Source organism: Ictidomys tridecemlineatus, chromosome 9, assembly GCF_052094955.1.
Source record: "Ictidomys tridecemlineatus isolate mIctTri1 chromosome 9, mIctTri1.hap1, whole genome shotgun sequence".
Taxonomy (NCBI): domain Eukaryota; kingdom Metazoa; phylum Chordata; class Mammalia; order Rodentia; family Sciuridae; genus Ictidomys; species Ictidomys tridecemlineatus.
The window spans coordinates 114,383,891-114,402,594 of NC_135485.1; the positions used below are offsets into that span (position 1 = coordinate 114,383,891).

General features: G+C 35.4%; 1 protein-coding gene across 4 annotated transcripts in view; it reads left to right on the plus strand.

The window, feature by feature from the left end:
* The window catches only part of Fstl5 (follistatin like 5), a 757,510-nt gene that overhangs the window by 555,953 nt on the left and 182,853 nt on the right, over positions 1 to 18,704 (plus strand). For all 4 annotated transcript variants that reach the window (XM_040293119.2, XM_040293117.2, XM_040293120.2 and 1 more), the window contains exon 8: positions 16,985 to 17,105. In XM_040293119.2, the coding sequence (XP_040149053.1) occupies positions 16,985 to 17,105 (121 nt within the window). The remainder of the gene's footprint in view (positions 1 to 16,984; positions 17,106 to 18,704) is intronic.

An 18,704-nucleotide genomic window follows, 5' to 3' on the forward strand; every position in this document is an offset into this window, starting at 1 on the left:
TATTTAAGTACACAATAAATGTATGTTGGGTATTATTTTAAGTGCACTGAAAAGAGCCACACTTTATTCAAAGTGGTGAGAAAATACGAAAGTCTTATTTTTTAAAAAAATGCCTGAAAATTACTTATAAAGTCACATATGGAAGAAAATTGAAGTGGGAAGATTTTGCTTCCATTTAAAAGCAAGAGAAAGAAAAATAAATAAAATAAGAAACGTGAACAGAGACATACAACTTAGGTGAGTCAGACATAAGCCAATTTAGAAAGGATAGTATTTTAACTAAAAGGAGCTTCATGTAATATAATAACAGAGATTGCCATTAGATACTTTAAATAAACATTTTCAAGATGTATTCATGGATCATTTTCACCTCATTTGGTGAGGAAAATCTTAATCACTTTTCATGAATTCCATAAAGAAACCACTTTGTAAAATCCCATAAAAATCAACAGTCATTCTGAAATTGTAGGAAAGGAAGGATCATGCTCTTTAGGTAGCTATATAGACATATAGAAAGGTTATTTCAGGATTTATGGAAATTCAAAATAGATTATATGGGATTATACTTTAAAATGTTATATACATTTTACTATTATATCAATATAAACATAAATATCAGGTATATTCTGGGCTTTAATGTAATTTTAATTACTCTTGTTCCATGAAAGTTTGTGTCTTTGTTCTGATCTGGTCTCCATGATATGCTCTAGTCATGGTGAATCTTATGTGTGTTTGTTCTGTTTGAGTGTGTTAACTTTATGCACACTGGACATAATGTTAGATTTCAGGTCATCACTACTTACTTTTTGCTCATATTCATTTTCAACATATTTTTTGTTCTATTTGTTCTCAATTGATATTCTACGTGAGTGTGGCCTTCCCATTAAATTCTGCAACATGTCAATTATCTGCCAAATACTGAGTTAAAGCACAGTCTGTCTTTTGCTTCCACATCTCAGTTCTGTTATCAGTGCTTTGCTGTCCCTGTGAGCTGTTCTTTTAATGGGAGCTTCAGGTGATGCAGGGAGTTCTATCATGGCCTTTGCATCATAGCTATTCCTGGGAGTTCAAACTCCAGAATGTCTTGAATTGTGCAGATCATGAGGCTCTGCCTAAATGCTATTAGAGTTCCTCTTGAGAGTTGAAGAACCGATTGTAATCAATATTGCATAATATGATGTTAAGGAATTTATATCTTATGTGATGGCTGTTAAGAAAATATTATCCTTGGGCTTGGTCTGTAGCTCATTGGTAGAATGCTTGCCTTGCATGCATGAGGTACTGGGTTCAATTCTCAGCACCACATAAAAATAAATGAATAAAATACAGATGTTGTGTCCATTTACAACCAAAAAAATATGAAAAAAAATCCAGTTAAATAGTCTTATGGCTAGAGTATTCTGTTTCTGTTCCTCCTTCCAATTTTTCTTACTCCTCCTCTTCACCTACCCCATCCCCTCTTCTCTCCCTCCTCTTCTCCTTCTCTTTCTTCCTTACCCAATCACTCTCTTGCCCTCCCCCTCTCTGTATCATTCTTCCTTGATTGAGTTATTTATTTTTTCTGTCACACACATTTTTTTAATCATTTTCAAAGCTAGGTTTGGTAGCCCCATAGCAATTTTCCTGATTGCAATCAATTTGTACTGAGTATCAGTTAAAAAGAAGTTATTTTTAACAGAAATGCACACTGCATAAATATAGGTAGCCACAAAAATATAAGGTATACTTCTGAGGCACTATTATGTGAGTATTGGTAAATCATTGGGTACTATCGGATTTTTAATATGCAAGGATTTTTAAAAATACCAGTTGGGAAGCAAAAAGTTTCCTTGACAAAATAATGCTGATGCAACTGGTTATAGTTATAAAAGGAAGTAATAAACAACATTGAAATATGAGCAACACATCAAAAGTTCGAGCATCAACATGATGTCAAAAAAAAATTAAAAGTGGAAGGGGGCAATGAACAAAAAGGTCTTAGAGGGTGTATTAGTCCATATGTTGTTACTATAACAAAATACCACTGGCAGAGTATTTTGAAAAAGATAAAAGGTTTATTTATCTCACAGTTCTGGAGATTCCAGGTCATGTCTCCAGCATTAGTTTGGCTCTGGTGGGATCTCATGGTGATCACAATGGTAAGAGCACCTGTGAAAGAAAGAGATCTCATTGCTAAGCAGAAAGCAAGGAATTCAAGTGTCAGCCTCACACTCTTAGGAAAACTCACTCTCCAGAACTCACTCTTAAGAACCTCCCACATCCAACCTCCTAAAGTTAACACATCATTTTCTACTCCCATGTTTGGGAACCAAGCTTCATTCAACACATGAATCTTTGTGAAAACTCAAACCTTACCTAAACCATAGTAAAGGGCAGCAGCACCTTCTTATTCATCCTCTTCTCTGCTCTTAAGAAACAGAAGAGACAAAAGTTTTGAATTACCTTTCAAAATGTTGTTGAATTTTCTCTCAAAACCTCAATGGATCTATCCAGTTGTCTCTTCTTTTTCCACATATACTTTTAACCACATTACCAACCTCTTTTCCTCAGACCTATTATAGTTGACTCTTTTTATTTGTGCATTTTGTTTCTGCTGTCTTCTTTGTTCTGACATCCTTCACTCAATTTATGATTTACAAGGAAGGTGGCATGGTGTAGGATTGTAAAGCACAGACTGTAATAAGCCTACCTGGGATTCAATTCTAGCTCTGTGAATTAGGAGCTACATGAAACTAAGGAGCTTATAAAGGGGGCATAATTTTAAACCACATTTACTGTTGTTGTGCAAAGCACAACAAACAATGTTCAAATTGGTGAATAAACATAACACAGCCAATAAACCCCCTTCCTGAGCCCATAGAGCAAAGCAAAGAAAACTTGAACATTTTTTGCAGTACTTCAAGCAAGCAAGATGATGCATCATTGTCAGGTGACTCAAAGGGACAGAGAATGGCTATTAAAAAAATAATGAATCTTTACAAAAAGACAATAGGCTGACCTATAAACATTTTAGTTGGTATAGATTCCCAAATATCCCACATGACTGGAGTCACTGTACTAATGCATAATTTTTGTTATGGTTTAGATGTGGTGTCCGCCAAAAGTTCACATGTGAGACAATGTCAGTTTTGGAGGAGAAATGATTGGGTTATGGCCTTAACCTAATCAGTGGATTAATCCCTGATGGGATTAACTGGGTGGTAACTGGAGTCAGATGGGGGTGGCTGGAGGAAGTATTTTATTGGAGGCGTGGCTATGGGGTATATATTTTGTGTCTGGAGAGTGGAGTCTCTCTCCCAATCTGCTTCCTGATAATGATGTGAACTTGCTTTCCTCCTCCACACTCTTCTATTATGATGTTCAGCCTCACCTCATGTCCCAAAGAATGGAGATGGCCTTCTATGGACTGAGACCTCTGAAATCATGAGTCCCTAAATAAACCCTTCCTCCTTTATAGTGTTTTTTTTGGGGGGTCTTTTAGTGGCAGCAGCAAAAAGGCTGTCTAAAACAATTTTAATATATATATTTGGAAAGCAAATCTACAAGAGAAATGCTAAGTGGTCTTTCCATGGGTTTCTTTTACAGCCATACATGGAAGCAGCTCTTTTACACAACAATATAACTGAAAATTCATTGACATTCAATCTTACTTTTTATATACAGACCATAATTTTTCATTAGATATAAATACTGGAAGAAATCCAAGGCCACAATACCAAATGGAAAACATGATAATTATTTTTTTCTGTTTCAGAAAGGGTTGCGTTAGTCAGCTTTGTGTCGCTGTGACCAGAATACCCAACAAGAAGAACTTAGAAGAGGGAAAGTATATTTTGGCTTATGGTCTCAGAAGGTCAGAAACAGAGTGGGAGAGGGGAAGGGCAGTTGGGAAGGTGAATCCTTCCAGGACCTGGCCCCAGTGACCCACCTCCTCTAGCCAAGTCCCACTGCTTACAGTTACCACCCAGTATTCCTTTTAAACTAGGATCGACTGATTAGGCTATAGTCTCTGTCCAGTTGTTTCACCTTCCAATTTTATTCCTGCTTTAATATGGGAGCTTTTGGAGGACATCTCGTATCCAAGCATAACAAAGTTAAAAGCCAGTTTTTGCTGTACCAGGCACATAGTGGAGGGATGGAGTCCTGAGTCTAAGGCCTGATAGGACACACTCAGGAGCACAGAGATCACTTGGGCCCAATTACTGAAAGACTCATTTTCTTTTTTACCTTTTAAAGAAGATTTTTCAATATTTTTCCTTCACGTATACTTTTACAAAGATTATAATTTACAATATTTAGGATTTCAATAAGCTGTACTTAAAACAAATACTAAGCAGAATTCTGCCCTTCCACACACTATGCCACACTGAAGTACCCATTGCATCAACATGAGCACTCCACGTGATTAGGACAAGTGGCTCAAGGCGTGATCTCAGCTCCACTAATGAGACATGACAGCAGAGTATATGACAGCCGAATGCACTACTCACTACATATGACATGACAATAGTGAGTATATGACAGTGGAATGCATTACTATACATACTACATATACAGAGAAAGAATTTTCATATCTTCCACAAGTTTGGAAGAAAAAAAATGTTTAGGGAGGATGAAACAAACAAAAATGAAAAGAAAAACATATCCTTAACATCAGAACTCATTTTTCCTAACTAAAAAAAAAAAAAGTCTGATTAACCCAATTTAAACTGACTACTCATCCAGGCAGACAGTTTTGAGCTGAACTTTAAGTGCTTTGGAAAAAGGAGAATTCTTTTGGCGACTGTTCTAAACTTCAGCAGATTCCTCTGTGATCAGCATGATCCTACATTTACCAATTAGTAGCCAATGCAAGGACAATGCAGGGTGTGGGGAATGTACCACAGGAGGTAACACCTCCCATCTGCTTCTGGAAATTGTCAATGATGCACTCATCCCCCATCTCCAGCTGGGCTGAAATGTTTCACTAGTTGGTTGCCCATCAACCCTGAATCTAACCTATCTCACTGACAGGCACTGCCTTCATCAGCTTTTTCAGTAGCTACACCTCTTCATCTTGCATTACATCACTGAGCCACCCTGCCCTAACATTTTCAGGCTGATGTGGTCATTCTCTGTCTTCAGTTCCTTCTTGTGCCTCCCCTCTGACAGGGCTGAACAGCAGTAGAAGCAGCAGGATATGGAGGAGGAAGCCACAGGAAGTCATGGTCTCCGCCCACCTCCCTCTTTCCACAACTCCAGTAGAAGGAATTTAAAAGATGCTGCTGTATAAGTTTTCCTAAGAGGCTCAAATGTGTTAATATTTGTGCAGCACTCAGAACAGCATCTGGTACATAATAACAACCATAAAAGGATTAAAATGTTTTGGTTTCTGTATTTCACCTAGAAACTCTGCAGTTTATTGTGTTTGAATTCTTATTGTGTTTTGAAATATAGAAGTATTTCTTATGTAAACATATCAATCATTGTTTCTTGTTGATTTCTAAATTTTTTCAAATAGTAAAAATTTTATTACCCAAAATAATATAGTTTTATTATAGAATATTTAAGTTTTTATATAGGTGCCTCATATGGGTTTTACTTTTTTAAAATGTATTTTAATTAATTTTTTATAATTGACAGAGGAATGAATGCATTACTATTCATATTACATACATAGAGAACAATTTTTCATATCTCTGGTTGTATACAAACTATATTCACACCAATTTGTGTCTTCATACATGTACTTTGGATAATCATGTCCATCACATTTCATCATCATTTCTAACCCCACATCCCCTCCTTTTCCTTCCCATCTCTCAGCCCTATCTAGAGTTCCTCTACTCCTCCCATGCTCTCCCTCCCTATACCACTATGAATCAGGCTCCTTATATCAAAGGAAACATTTGGCATTTGTTTTTTTCTTTTTTTTTGGAATTGGCTAACTTCACTTAGCATTATCTTCTCTAACTGCATCCATTTATCTGCAAATGAATGATTTTATTCTCTTTTATTGTTGAGTAATATTCCATTATATATATATATATATATATATATATATATATATATATATATGCCACATTTTTTTTATCTACTTATCTACTGAAGGGCATCTAGATTGGTTCCACAGTTTAGCTATTGTGAATTGTACTGCTATAAACATTGATGTGGCTGTGTCCCTGTAGTATGCTGTTTTTAAATCTTTTGTGTGTAGACCGAGGAGAGGGATAGCTGGGTCAAAGGTGGTTCCATTCCCAGTTTTCCAAGGAATTTTCTTATTGCTTTCCATATTGGCTATACCAATATGTAATCTCATCAGCAATTTATGAGTGTGCCTTTTTCCCCACATCCTCGCCAACCCTTACTGTTGTATGTATTCATAATAGCTGCCATTCTGACTGGAGTGAGATGAAATCTTAGAGTAGTTTTGATTTGCATTTCTCTAATTGTTAGAGATGATGAACATTCTTTCATATATTTGTTGATTGATTGTATATCCTCTTCTGAGAAGTGTCTGTTCAGGTCCTTGGCCCATTTATTGATTGGGTTATTTGTATTTTTTGGTGTTTAGCTTTTTTAGTTCTTTAAATATCCTAGAGAGTAGTGCTCTATCTGATGTGTGAGGGGTAAAAATTTGCTCCCAAGATATAGGCTCTCTATTCATCTCACAGATTGTTTTTTTTTTTTTTTTTTTTTTTGCTGAGAAGAAACTTTTTAGTTTGAATCCATTCCATTTATTGATTCTTAATTTTAATTTTTAGCTATAGTAGTCTAATTAGGGAAGTTGGGGCCTAATTCAACCTGATGAAGATTAGGACCTCGTTTTTCTTCTATTAGACACAGGGTCTCTGGTTTTTATTCCTAGGTCTTTGATCTACTTTGAGTTGAGTTTTGTGCTTGGTGTATGTGGGTTTCCAATTTTCCCAGTACCATTTGTTGAAGAGGCTATCCTTTCTCCAATGTATGTTTTTGGCACCTTTGTCTTATATAAGATAACGGTAATTATGTGAGTTAGTCTCTGTGTCCTCTTTTCTGTACTATTAGTCTACCAGTCTGTTTTGGTGCCAATACTGAAGCCAGATTTAAAATTAGGTAGTCAGTGTAGTTAGGTAAATAGGGTCTAATATCTAGTGAAATCTAAAATGGAGGCCATGTTGAGAATGAATTCTGGGAAATGCAGGACAACTCATGGAATGTTAATGAAGTCCCAAAAAGCCCTAGGCCCAAAGTCCATCCCAAAGGAATGTTAATGAAGCCCAGGAAACAGCCCCCAACAGATTTGGAGATAGCCCATCCCAAAGAAATGTTAATGAAGTCCTTCCTGCCCAGATTACTTCTTTGCCCACCTGTGTCCCACCCCTGGGGCCTTCCAACCTACATTCCATCACTGAAAGAACTATAAAAAGGGGGAAAAAAAACGTACTTCCACGGATTCCACCTCTTGGGTCCCCTTCCTCCTCCCGGAGAAGTCTTTTCTGCTGTCCTTTAATAAACTTCTAATTTCTACTCTGACCTTGCCTCAGCGTGTTTCTTTGGTGTTATTCTTCAACATTGGGGGAGCAAGGACTCATCACCTGTCAACAGCAGTAACAATACCATGCTGTTTTTGTTCCTGTTGCTCTGTAGTATAGTTTAATTTCTGGTATAGTGATATCACCTGCTTCACTTTTCTTGCTAAGGATTGATTTAGCTATTTAGGGTCTGTGAGTTTTCCAGATGAATTTCATGACTCTTTTTTCTATTTCTATGAGGAATGTCATTGGGATTGTATTGAAATTTCATTAAATATGTATAGGGCTTTTGGTGGTATGGTCATTTAAATAATTTTAATTCTGCCTATCTAAGAATAATGTAGATCTTTCCATCTTCTGAGGACTTCTTTGATTTCTTTCTTTAGGGTTCTACAGTTTTCATTTAGAGATCGTTCACCTCTTACCTCAAGTTGATTCCCAAGTATTTTATTTTATTTTATTTTAGTTTGAGGCTATTGTAAATGGAGTAGTTTTCCTCATTTCCCTTTCAGAGGGTTTGTCACTGATATACAGAAATGCCTTTGATTTATGGGTGTTGATTTTATAACCTGCTACTTTGCTGAATTCATTTATTAGTTCTAGAAGTTTTCTGGTGGAACTTTTAGGATCTTCTAGGTGTAGAATCATATCATCAGCAAATAGTGCTAATTTAAGTTCTTATTTTCCTATGTGTATCTATTTAATTTATTTCTTCTGTCTAGTTGCTCTGGCCAGTGATTCAAGAACTATGTTAAATAGAAGTGGTGAAAGAGAGCATCCTCTCTTGTTCCAGTTTTTAGAGGGAATGCCTTCAATTTTTCTCCATTTAGAATGATGTTGGCCTGGGTCTTAGCATAGATAACCTGTACAATGTTGTGATATATTCCTGTTATCTCTAATATTTCTAGTGTTTTGAATATGAAGGGGTGCTGTATTTTGTCAAATGCTTTTTCTGTGTCTATTGAGAGGATCATAATTCATATCTTCAAATCTATTAATGTGATGAATTTCATTTATTGATTTCTATATGTTGAAACAACCTTGCATCTCTGGGATGAATCCCACTTTATCGTGGTGCAAGATCTTTTCAATATGTTTTTGTATTTGATTTGCCAGAATTTTATTGAGAATTTTCGCGTCTATGTTCATTAGAGATATTGATCTGAAGTTTTCTTTCTTTGAAGTGTCTTTGCCTGGTTTTGAAATCAGGGTGATATTGGCCTCAAAGAATGAGTTTGAAAGTCGTGCCTCTTTTACTAATTCCTAAAATAAATTAAATATTGATATTAATTTTTCTTTAAAGTTCTTGTAAAACTCTGCTGTGTATCCAATTGGTCCTGGGCTTTTTCTTGGTTGGTAGGCTTCTGATGGCATCTTCTATTTCATCACTTGAAATTGGTCTGTTTAAATTGTGTATATCATCCTGATTCAATCTGGGCAAATCATATGACTTAAGAAATTTGTTGATGTCTGCAATATCTTCTATTTTATTTCTGTACAAGTTTTCAGAATAATTTCTAATTATCCTCCATATTTCCCTAGTGTCTGTGTGATATTGCCTTTTTATCATGTACGTTAATAATTTGAGTTTTTTCTCTTCTTCTCTTTGTTACTGTAGCTAAGTGTCTGTCGATTTTATTTATTTTTTCAAAGAACCAACTTTTTGTTTTGTCAATTTTTTTAATTGTTTCTTTTGTTTCAATTTCATTGATTTCTGCTCTAATTTTAATTGTTTCTTGCCTTCTACTGATTTTGGTGTTGATTTGTTCTTTTTCTAGAGCTTTGAGATGTATTGTTAACTCATTTATTTGTTGACTTTTTCCTCTTTTAAGGAATGAACTCCATGCAATGAACTTTCCTCTTAGTACTGCTTTCATAGTGTCCCAGAGATTTTAATATGTTGTGTCTATGTTCTCATTTACCTCAAATAATTTTTTTAATCTCCTTCTGGATGTCTATTGTAACCCATTGTTCATTCAGTAGCATATTGTTTAGTCTCCATGTGTTGGAGTAATTTTTTTTTTCTTTTTTAAGATAGAGTGAGAGAGGAGAGAGAGAGAGAATTTTTAATATTTATTTTTTAGTTCTCGGCGGACACAACATCTTCGTTGGTATGTGGTGCTGAGGATTGAACCCGGGTCGCACGCATGCCAGGCGAGCGCGCTACCGCTTGAGCCACATCCCCAGCCCGGAGTAATTTTTATTTTTTATTTTGTCATTGATTTATAATTTCATTTCACATTATGATTTGATAAAATGCAGGATAGTATCTCTACTGTTTTGTATTTTCTAAGACTTGCTTTGTGGCATATTATATGGTCTATTTTACAGAAGGATCCATGGGCTTCTGAGAAGAAAGTGTGGTTGCTTGATAAAGGATGAAATATTCTAAATATGTCAGTTAAGTCAAAGTTATTGATTATATTATTGAGATTTATAGTTTCTTTATTCAATTTTTGTTTGGAAGATCTATCCAGTGGTGAGAGAGATATGTTAAAGTCACCCAAGATTATTATGTTGTGGTCAATTTGACTCTTGAGCTTAAGAAAAATTTGTTTGATGAACAATAGATACTTCATTATTTGGGACATATATATTTATAATTATTATGTCTTGTTGGTGTATGTTTCTCTTGAGCAGTATGAAATATCCTTATTTATCTCATTTGTTTAACTTTGGCTTTAAGTCTACTTTATTTGATAAGAGGATGGAAACTCCTGCTTGCTTCCACAGTCCTTGTGAGTGATATGATTTTTTTCAGCATTTCAGCTTCAGTCTATATATGTCTTTTCCTATTAGGTGAGTCTTCTGGAGGCACAGTTTTTTTTGTGTGTGTGAATTTTAGTCCACTAACATTCAGGGTTTTTATTGAGACATGATATGTGTTCCCAGCCATATTTGTTTATTTTTTGTTATTTAACTTGACTTTTTTCTTCTTTGATCAGTTTTCCTTTTAGGATACTACCTCCCTCTGCTGTTTTCATTATTGTCTTTTGTTATAACTTCCTGCAAGATTTTGCCAAGGATGGTTTGTACTGCTGGTTTTCTAGCTGTATATTCTCTTATTTTTTGTTTATCATGGAAGGTTTTTATTTCATCTTCAAATCTAAAGCTTAATTTTGCTGGATACAAGATTCTTGGTTGGCACCCATTTTCTTTCAGAGCTTGATATATGTTGTTCCTAGATCTTCTAGCTTTCGGGGTCTCTGTTGAACAATCTGCCATTATTCTAATTGTTTTCCCCCTATATGTAATCTGATTCCTTTCTCTCATGGCTTTTAATATTTTCTCCTTATTCTGTATGTTGGGCATTTTTATTATAATATGACTTCATGTGAATCTGTTGTAATTTTTTAAATTTGGTATCCTGTAGGCTTCTTGAATTTAGTTTTCTAATTTATTCTTCATGTTTGGAAAGTTTTCTTATATTATTTCATTGAATAGATTGCTCATTACTTTGGTTTGGAACCCTATGCCTTCCTCTATCAATAACTCTTAAATTGGGTCTTTTCATTCTATCCCATATTTCTTGAATGTTTTGCTCATGATTTCTTGACATTTTCACTGTGGGGTCTACATTCTTTTCAAGATTATATATTTTGTCTTCATTGTCTGATATCCTATCTTCCAAGTGGTCTACTCTGTTGATGATGCTTTCAATTGAACTTTTAATATGGTTTATTGTTTCTTTCATTTCAAGGATTTCTATTTGGTTTTATTTTAGAACCTCTGTCTCCTGTTGAGGTGATCTTTTGCTTCCTGTATTTGTTTATGTAGTTCCCTGTTGAAATGATCTTCTGCTGCCTATATTTGCTCTTTTATATCATCTTTCAATTCACAGAAAATTTTAATCATGTACATTCTGAATACCTTCTCTGTAATTTCTTCTGCTGTAGTTTCCATGGATTCTAATAATGTGGTATCTTGATTTGTTTGGGGCAGTTTCTTCCCTTTTCTTTTCATGTTGCTTGTGTGTTTTCCTTTCTAGCTCTGTGAGTCTGGGGTGTTATTGTTTTTACCCTATAGGTTTGTAGTGCTCCTGTAGGGTTCCAATACTTCTCCTTTTTTGGGGAAGGACAATGCTAACAAATCCTAATATCAACAACGTACCACCTATAAACAATTTGTCACTATTAAGACGTTTACAGTTTGGTCACAATGTTTAAAAATGTTGAATTTGATTATTATCTATAATATAATCAGTAGATTTGTAAAAGGGTTTACAGTTTCTAACAGTGAACAATGAACTGGTTGTGAGGCGTAGGATGATATGCTGAGGAGGTTGGATGTGAGGATGTAGAGTTAATATATCTTAGAAAGTGTGAAAGAGAAATGTAATGAAGAGGGTTAGTAGCAAGAGAATAGACAGGAAGTAATTTGGGGTAGACAAGTACATGGTAAGACAGTAGAGTACATAAGACAAACACATATGAATTAAGAAAAATAAAGATGTTTAAATAGTAAAAAATTAGAGTAGAAAAGATGAATTAAAGAAAAAAATTAAAAGGGGCAAATACAACACACCTATAATATATTATTTAGATGTCCCAGTCCTCAAAATCCTAATTCATGCAAAGTTCTTGGTTTCACATATATTAGGGATGTGAGGGCAGGAAGATGGAAAGGATTAGAAAAAGAGAAAAAAAAAAAACAAAGAAAAATTCTCAAAGGAAGAAACCAGAATTGTTAATAGTTTTAGCATTCAGTATCTTTCCTGCTTCCTTTCTCATCCAATAGTTGGGGTTGTCTGTTGTTAGCTGATATCTCTGCCCTCAGGATGGTGAAGGTAACCAGGGTGGGAAGGCTGGTCCTAGTGCAGGGTGCCTGGAAGCAAGGTATGGCACCTGCCAGTCCCTGCTGGGACACTGTACCTCAATGATCTCTTTTTGGGTCCTCTCTCCCTATCTTGCCTAAAGATTTCCGAGTTTCGGGTCTCACTGTTAGTCTTAAAACTTTTGCCTTGTTTCCCTCTTCCTTAGCATTTCCCAATTAGGGACTTCTTTCACTGGGGCTCCCATGGATGGTACCCTGTTCACACTGCATTCCTGTCCCACTGAGTGCTCTTTTGTGTTGGGAAGTTACTGTACTGGGTTAGTGCTACTGGGGACAGAGGGGAGTTGAAAACCAAGTTCCTGACCATCTGGAGTTCCAATCTGGGACCTGCTGCCACAAAATATGGCGAGGAAGATGAGCTAAGATGGAAGCAGTCTTCTTCCAGCGCCAGGGTTTCAAGTGGGCAAGTGAGGTGGGCGGGGGGGGGGGGGAGCTTGGCAGTGGCACTGTGTGGTGTGTTTAGAGATGAGCTCTGTGACATTCAGTACCATGGTACTTTGGCTACCTCCAGAGTCTGTGAAATGCCCCCAGGTACAGGTAGGTTACTGTGTAGGGAACTATGGCCAGAGCTGCTGAGATGAGTGGCAAGATGGAGGCAACCAGGGGATCTCCTCATTGGTAGATGGGGTCAACAGGGGAGTGGAGGCTGGAGTTCCTGTGGGTAGTTAGTAGCTGAGTATCCTGTGTGGGAGTGGAAAGGCTCTGGGAGTTCTGCCACAGTGCTGACAGGTGATGCTGCTAAGGCACTTAGGAGCCTTGTGTGGGCTAGAACCCAGGAGTTGGGTGTTAGGAGTCTGGAGTCTTGCTTAAATGCTGAGGCCTGGAGCCCTGATGAGACACGGCACCAGTGATTTCCTGGAGAGCAGCTGTATAGGGGTTCTCTATCGCACTCAGACAAGCAGTATTCCCACTAATTGAGATCCACATCCACAGAATGCTGTCTCCCTCTGGCCCACCATCTTGGATCCTCTGAATTTTACTTTTAATAACAGCTTTATTGTGATTTAATCCACACACATAGTTCATTAGCAGTGGTTTATAGTGTATCAGCAAAATCATGTCACCATCTTGACTATCAAAGTTTAGAATATATTAGCCTTCTTCACACCTATTGTAGCACAGCAACCACCCGCCAAGAAGCTGCAGCTGTATGAGAAGTTGCGGCTCAAAAATAAGAGCCAAAACTGGCTGCGAGGTGCAAGGTCTGACCTCCCCACTGAAGTGCAGGTTCTAAAGACTGCCAGTTCTTTGCAAAATTCCAGGAAGGAAGTTACTCTGAAGAGGATTGCACAGAGTAACAAGAATGAGTTTATTTGAGAAAATGAGATAAGAAAGATAAGTGTACAGTATGGTACTGCTGAGCAGCTGGGACCATCTCAGGAGTGGACAGCATATTTTTCAAAGAGCATGGTGTTTTTAGGGAATTGAAACTAGGTGAAGTTGGCAAACCCCCACCCCTTCTGATATCCAGAAATTACAGATGTAGGCTCCAGAGAGTCTTGCTGAAGGCTCCAGGTACTAGGAAGGAGCCCAAATCTGTGAAATTCTGCCCCTTTTTTGAGTCCTGGACTCTTTGGTCAGTATAAAGATCATAAAAGTTCCCTCTTCAGGGTAACTTTTTTTTTTTTTCTTCAGGGTAACTTGTGGTCTTGTTATCCATAGGGAGTGGTCTTTGGGTCTGCATTTTTCCTGTAAATAATAGGTTGTTTCCTGAGAATGGAGCATATCCTCTTTGCTTAAGCCAGGACAAGTAATTTCTTTTTAAAAGAAAGCCTGTGGAGATCAGCAGAGTTGGCCCAGTCTATAGGGATTGTCCCCTTAACCTCTTGGTCCCTTTACATATCATTTATTAGCAGTTATTTTCATGTGCCTATCTCCTCAGTCCTTAATTATGGGTAATCTATTTTTATATGTATGTATGTGTCCATTCTGAACATTGCATAAATGGGCTGATACAATTGTGTCTGTCATTTTTCCATGTATCATAATATTTTCAAGATTTTTCTGTGTAGTAATATAAATCAATACTTTACTATTTTTTTGTTATCAAATAATATTTCACTCTGTAGCTATAATACATTTTTTTAATTCATTATCTATTGGTAAATGTTTGGTAAAACATTTGGATATATGTTATGTGTGGATGATTATTATTCTTTTTGGCATATTATTGGAGTGAAATTTCTAGTTATCAATAATTATGTAACTTTAGGAAAAAACTGCCAAATTTTACCTGAAGTAGTTAGATCACTTAATATTTCATCAGCAATGTTTGAAGTTTCTAAATTTTCTATCTACTCTCTCAGGAGGTATTAAGAGTATTTTTATTTTAGCTGTCCTAGTGAGTATAAAGTAAGATTTAATTGTATTTATTTGTATTTCCTTCTTTTTTTTTTTTTTTTTTTTTTTTTTTTTTTTTTAAGGAAGGGTTTTTTTTTTATTATTGTTGGTCGTTCAAAACATTACACAGTTCTTAATACATCATCTTTCACAGTTTGATTCAAGTGGGTTATGAACTCCCAACTTTACCCCGTATACAGATTGCTGTTTCACATCAGTTACCCTTCCATTGATTGACATATTGCCTTTCTAGTGTCTGATGTATTCTGCTGTCTGTCCTATTCTCTACTATCCCCCCTCCCCTCCCCTCCCCTCCCCTTTTCTCATCCCTGTTTAATGTAAATCTTCTTCTCAAGCTCTTCGTCCTTACCCTGTCCTTGTTTACTCCCCTTATATCAAAGGGGTCATTTGGTATTTGTTTTTTAACGTGTATTTCCTTCTTGACCAATGATGTTAAACATCTTTCTATATGTCTATTGTCCATTTGTGAAAAATGTTTATTTGAATGATTTACCCACTGTTTTAACTGACTTTTCATTTTTCTTTCTGAATTGCAATAGTTTTTTTATATATTCTAGCTAGAGGACCCTTACCAGATAAATGATTTGCAAATATTTTCTCTCATTCTTTGGGAAAATGTTTTTCATCTTCATAAAATCTGTATACTTGTTTATTTATTTAGTTTGTTGTGTGTGTCTACTAAAATGCTAAAATCTTTGCTTATCTGTCTTAGTTTTGAGCTAAGGTTAGAACAAATATTTTAATTAAATGTCTTGAATTGGTATATTCCCTTAGGCTTTGAGGTATTTTGTTGCTTTTGTTGGTTTATGTTATATTTCCCTCATCAAATATTCCTACAGGCAGTTTACAACTCTGCCTTAGCCTTCACTCTGCTTGTTTAGAGATTCAAAATTAACCAGAGAGGAGAGATTTAGTAGGTTGTATGTTTTCTGGGCATGAGTACATTCCTGCACATATGACCTTCTACATTCCCAGGAATATGTGTGGAGTTTTACAAATCACTCTATGTATATCCCATTCCCCAGTGTTCCTTTCAAGTTTTTTGGCTAGCCTACTTTAATTCTTAACTAAATCTCTATCCCAGGAAATTGTACAGCTAAACAACCTCTGTTGTTTCCTTTCAATAGAACTGCTTACACAAAGTGAGTTGTAAATCTTGCTCAAATAAAAATAAGTCATGTAATTGTATGTATTCAAGGAGCTTCCAGTTGAACCCAATAGCTGTTAGTTAAAGACTACTGTAGAGCTGTGAAGAGAGAGGGGAAGTCAAGTTAAAATACACAAATATTGCCACTCTTATTAATAGTCAATCACTTTTTTTATAAATAATCTGCAAATTATTAAGAGCATTTTTTTTTCAGAATTCTGGAAAAAAAAAAAAGAATTAGACATTCCCCCCTCCCCCCCCCCCCCGCAGTGTATCCATTGTCTTTATGGAAAAAGAAATTTTCCAAATTTTATTCTGTTGTTCTGAGGTACTTCCTGAATTTTATATTAATAAACAATATAAATTTTCTTTCCTTTATCTTTTTCAAAGTTTTTATGGATTTGTTTCAACTGAGTTTGAAAAGTGTGGCTATTTTATTCAAATGTCTTGCTTATTTCTAAGCTTCAAAATATAAATCATGGCTGAGGGTATACTTCAGTGATACAATGCAAGACTGTGTGAGGCCTTGAATTCAATTCAATCCCTAGTGTGTGTGTGTTTATATATATATATATATATATATATATATATATATATATATATATATGTAAAGAAAGAAAGAAAAGGAAAGAAATCCCCATTCTGTGATATGGCTATATGTTTCTTTCTTTTACCTCTTCTTCTTCTTCTTCCTCCTCCTCCTCCTCCTCCTCCTCCTTCTTTTTCAGAGATCACACTGTTTTAATAACTATTTTTAACACACTTTGGACAATATGAAAATTAGTGAGTCATTAAAAGTGTGAAAAAATGTAATTAACTCTTTTGGCTATAAATAAGATAGAAACATGTTATAACTTTATTAATGTAAAAAAGTAAATTAGAACAAATATGTGGGAGCTAAGTTATTTATTGAACTCTTATACCTAAAATAAATATGGGAAAGCTATATTTACGAGTGAGATAACACTTTTTATACAAAATATACCTTATGCAACTGTTAAACCAAGGTCCTCCACATTCATAATAACAATTTTGATAATTTTAAAATAATATTTTAGTCTATCTACTTTGCTTAATACTACACCTTTCAAAAACCGTGAAGTTGTTAAAATAAAAACATCTTATTTTATATTATATTTTTTTTCTATAGGACTTTGGAGATGATGGGTCCTTGTATATTACTAAGGTTACCACAACTCACATGGGCAATTATACCTGCTACGCTGATGGCTATGAACATGTCTATCAGACTCACATTTTCCAAGTGAATGGTAAGAGAAGTGTGTGCTGCTGTAATCATTTTTTAGCTTCATTTAATATTCAAATATCATCATGAAACTGAAAGCTCGGTCCCTGTCCCCAATGTCAATCAGTGCCAATTTAATAATGAGGACATGGTTTTGAGAAAAAGAAAAAGGAAGGTTTATTGCTTTGCTAGTAAAGGAGAAACACCAGGGACTCCTGTCCCAAAGTCTGTGACTCTTCTGATCAGGAGGGACAAGGGTCTTTTAAAGGAACTTAAAGGGTTATTATATTCCAGGTGTGCTCTGGCAGGGAGTCCCAGGGCACCCTGATGGCATGTTAGGATTCACTTATTAATTTGGGAGATATTCATTTCCTTGATCCTCAGCAGCCATCTCCTCCCTACAGTGGGTGTGTTCAAGGGCAATTAATTGGAAGAACAAAAGATAACAGTGTCTCCCCAATCTTGTTAGGGAGTGAGAGGGGGAGAAGAAAGAAAAAAAAAATTTAAAAAAAAAGCCTTAGAGAAATGAGGGATATATTCAGGAGGTGAAGTTACCATTGTTAAAACTACAGTTGACTAGGCATGTAAGGCTTCAATTTTTAAAATTTTGCCAATTTGCTAATTTTTGTTTTGAGACTTAGCATTAATGTAAAATCTTTTTAAATTAAAAAAATTCACAAATCAATAAATACTATCAGTTCTTATTTTGTCACCATAAAATGTTATAAAGTAACTCAATTTACCTGGAAAACAAAAGCATTGAAATTTTAAATTACTTTTTCAGGTTACTATATCAATAGTCAGTTGAATATACATTTGAGATATTGAAAAAGCCTGTTTTAATTCAAACTTGAGTATAGGGTTGCATGTATTTTATTAATAAACACTTTTTCATTTTATAATTTATCATTACATAATGTTAATATGTTCTGTGATGTATAAAATGGATATAGAATTTTAGTCATCTTTTTTGTAAGAACAGGAAGATGGCTAGTGTGATTGAAATGAATTAAGAAGGTAACCTGGAGTCAGTTTACATGTAACCCTGTAGACTTAGCTACATATTTGAATTTCCATCCTAAGAGTAAATGTATCAAGTGGAACGTTCTGTCTTGTTTTAAAATAAATGAATAAATTAAAAAGAGCTATTTTAGTCATCTGACAAGAAATGCAGGTGGTTTATAATATACTGTTAATGATGGAGTTATATGGAAATGATGAAACTTAGAATGTATTTTGAAAATAGACCTGACACTATCACTGAGTGATAGCATTTGAGAGGGAGAAAAAGAGAGTTAAAGAATTAGCCCAAGGAATTTTGAAACAAGCATTAAGTTAAATGACTGGCTGTCATATTTACTGAAATGAAGAAGAAACTTATTTAGGGCCTGGTGAGATTAATTTTCAGCATGTTAATTTAAATGAAATTATTGATGGAAAAGTCAAGTATTTAATTGAGGAGAGTGACAGCCCAAAGTTGTATATTTAGATAATATCACTGATCACTGTGTATAAATTGTATGTGAAGCCAAGTATCTGAGCTTGATAAGATCACCTTAAGAATGACTATAAATGGATGTGAGGTCAGAGGAAGGAGCTGTGGATATGAGAGTCAAAGTAGAGA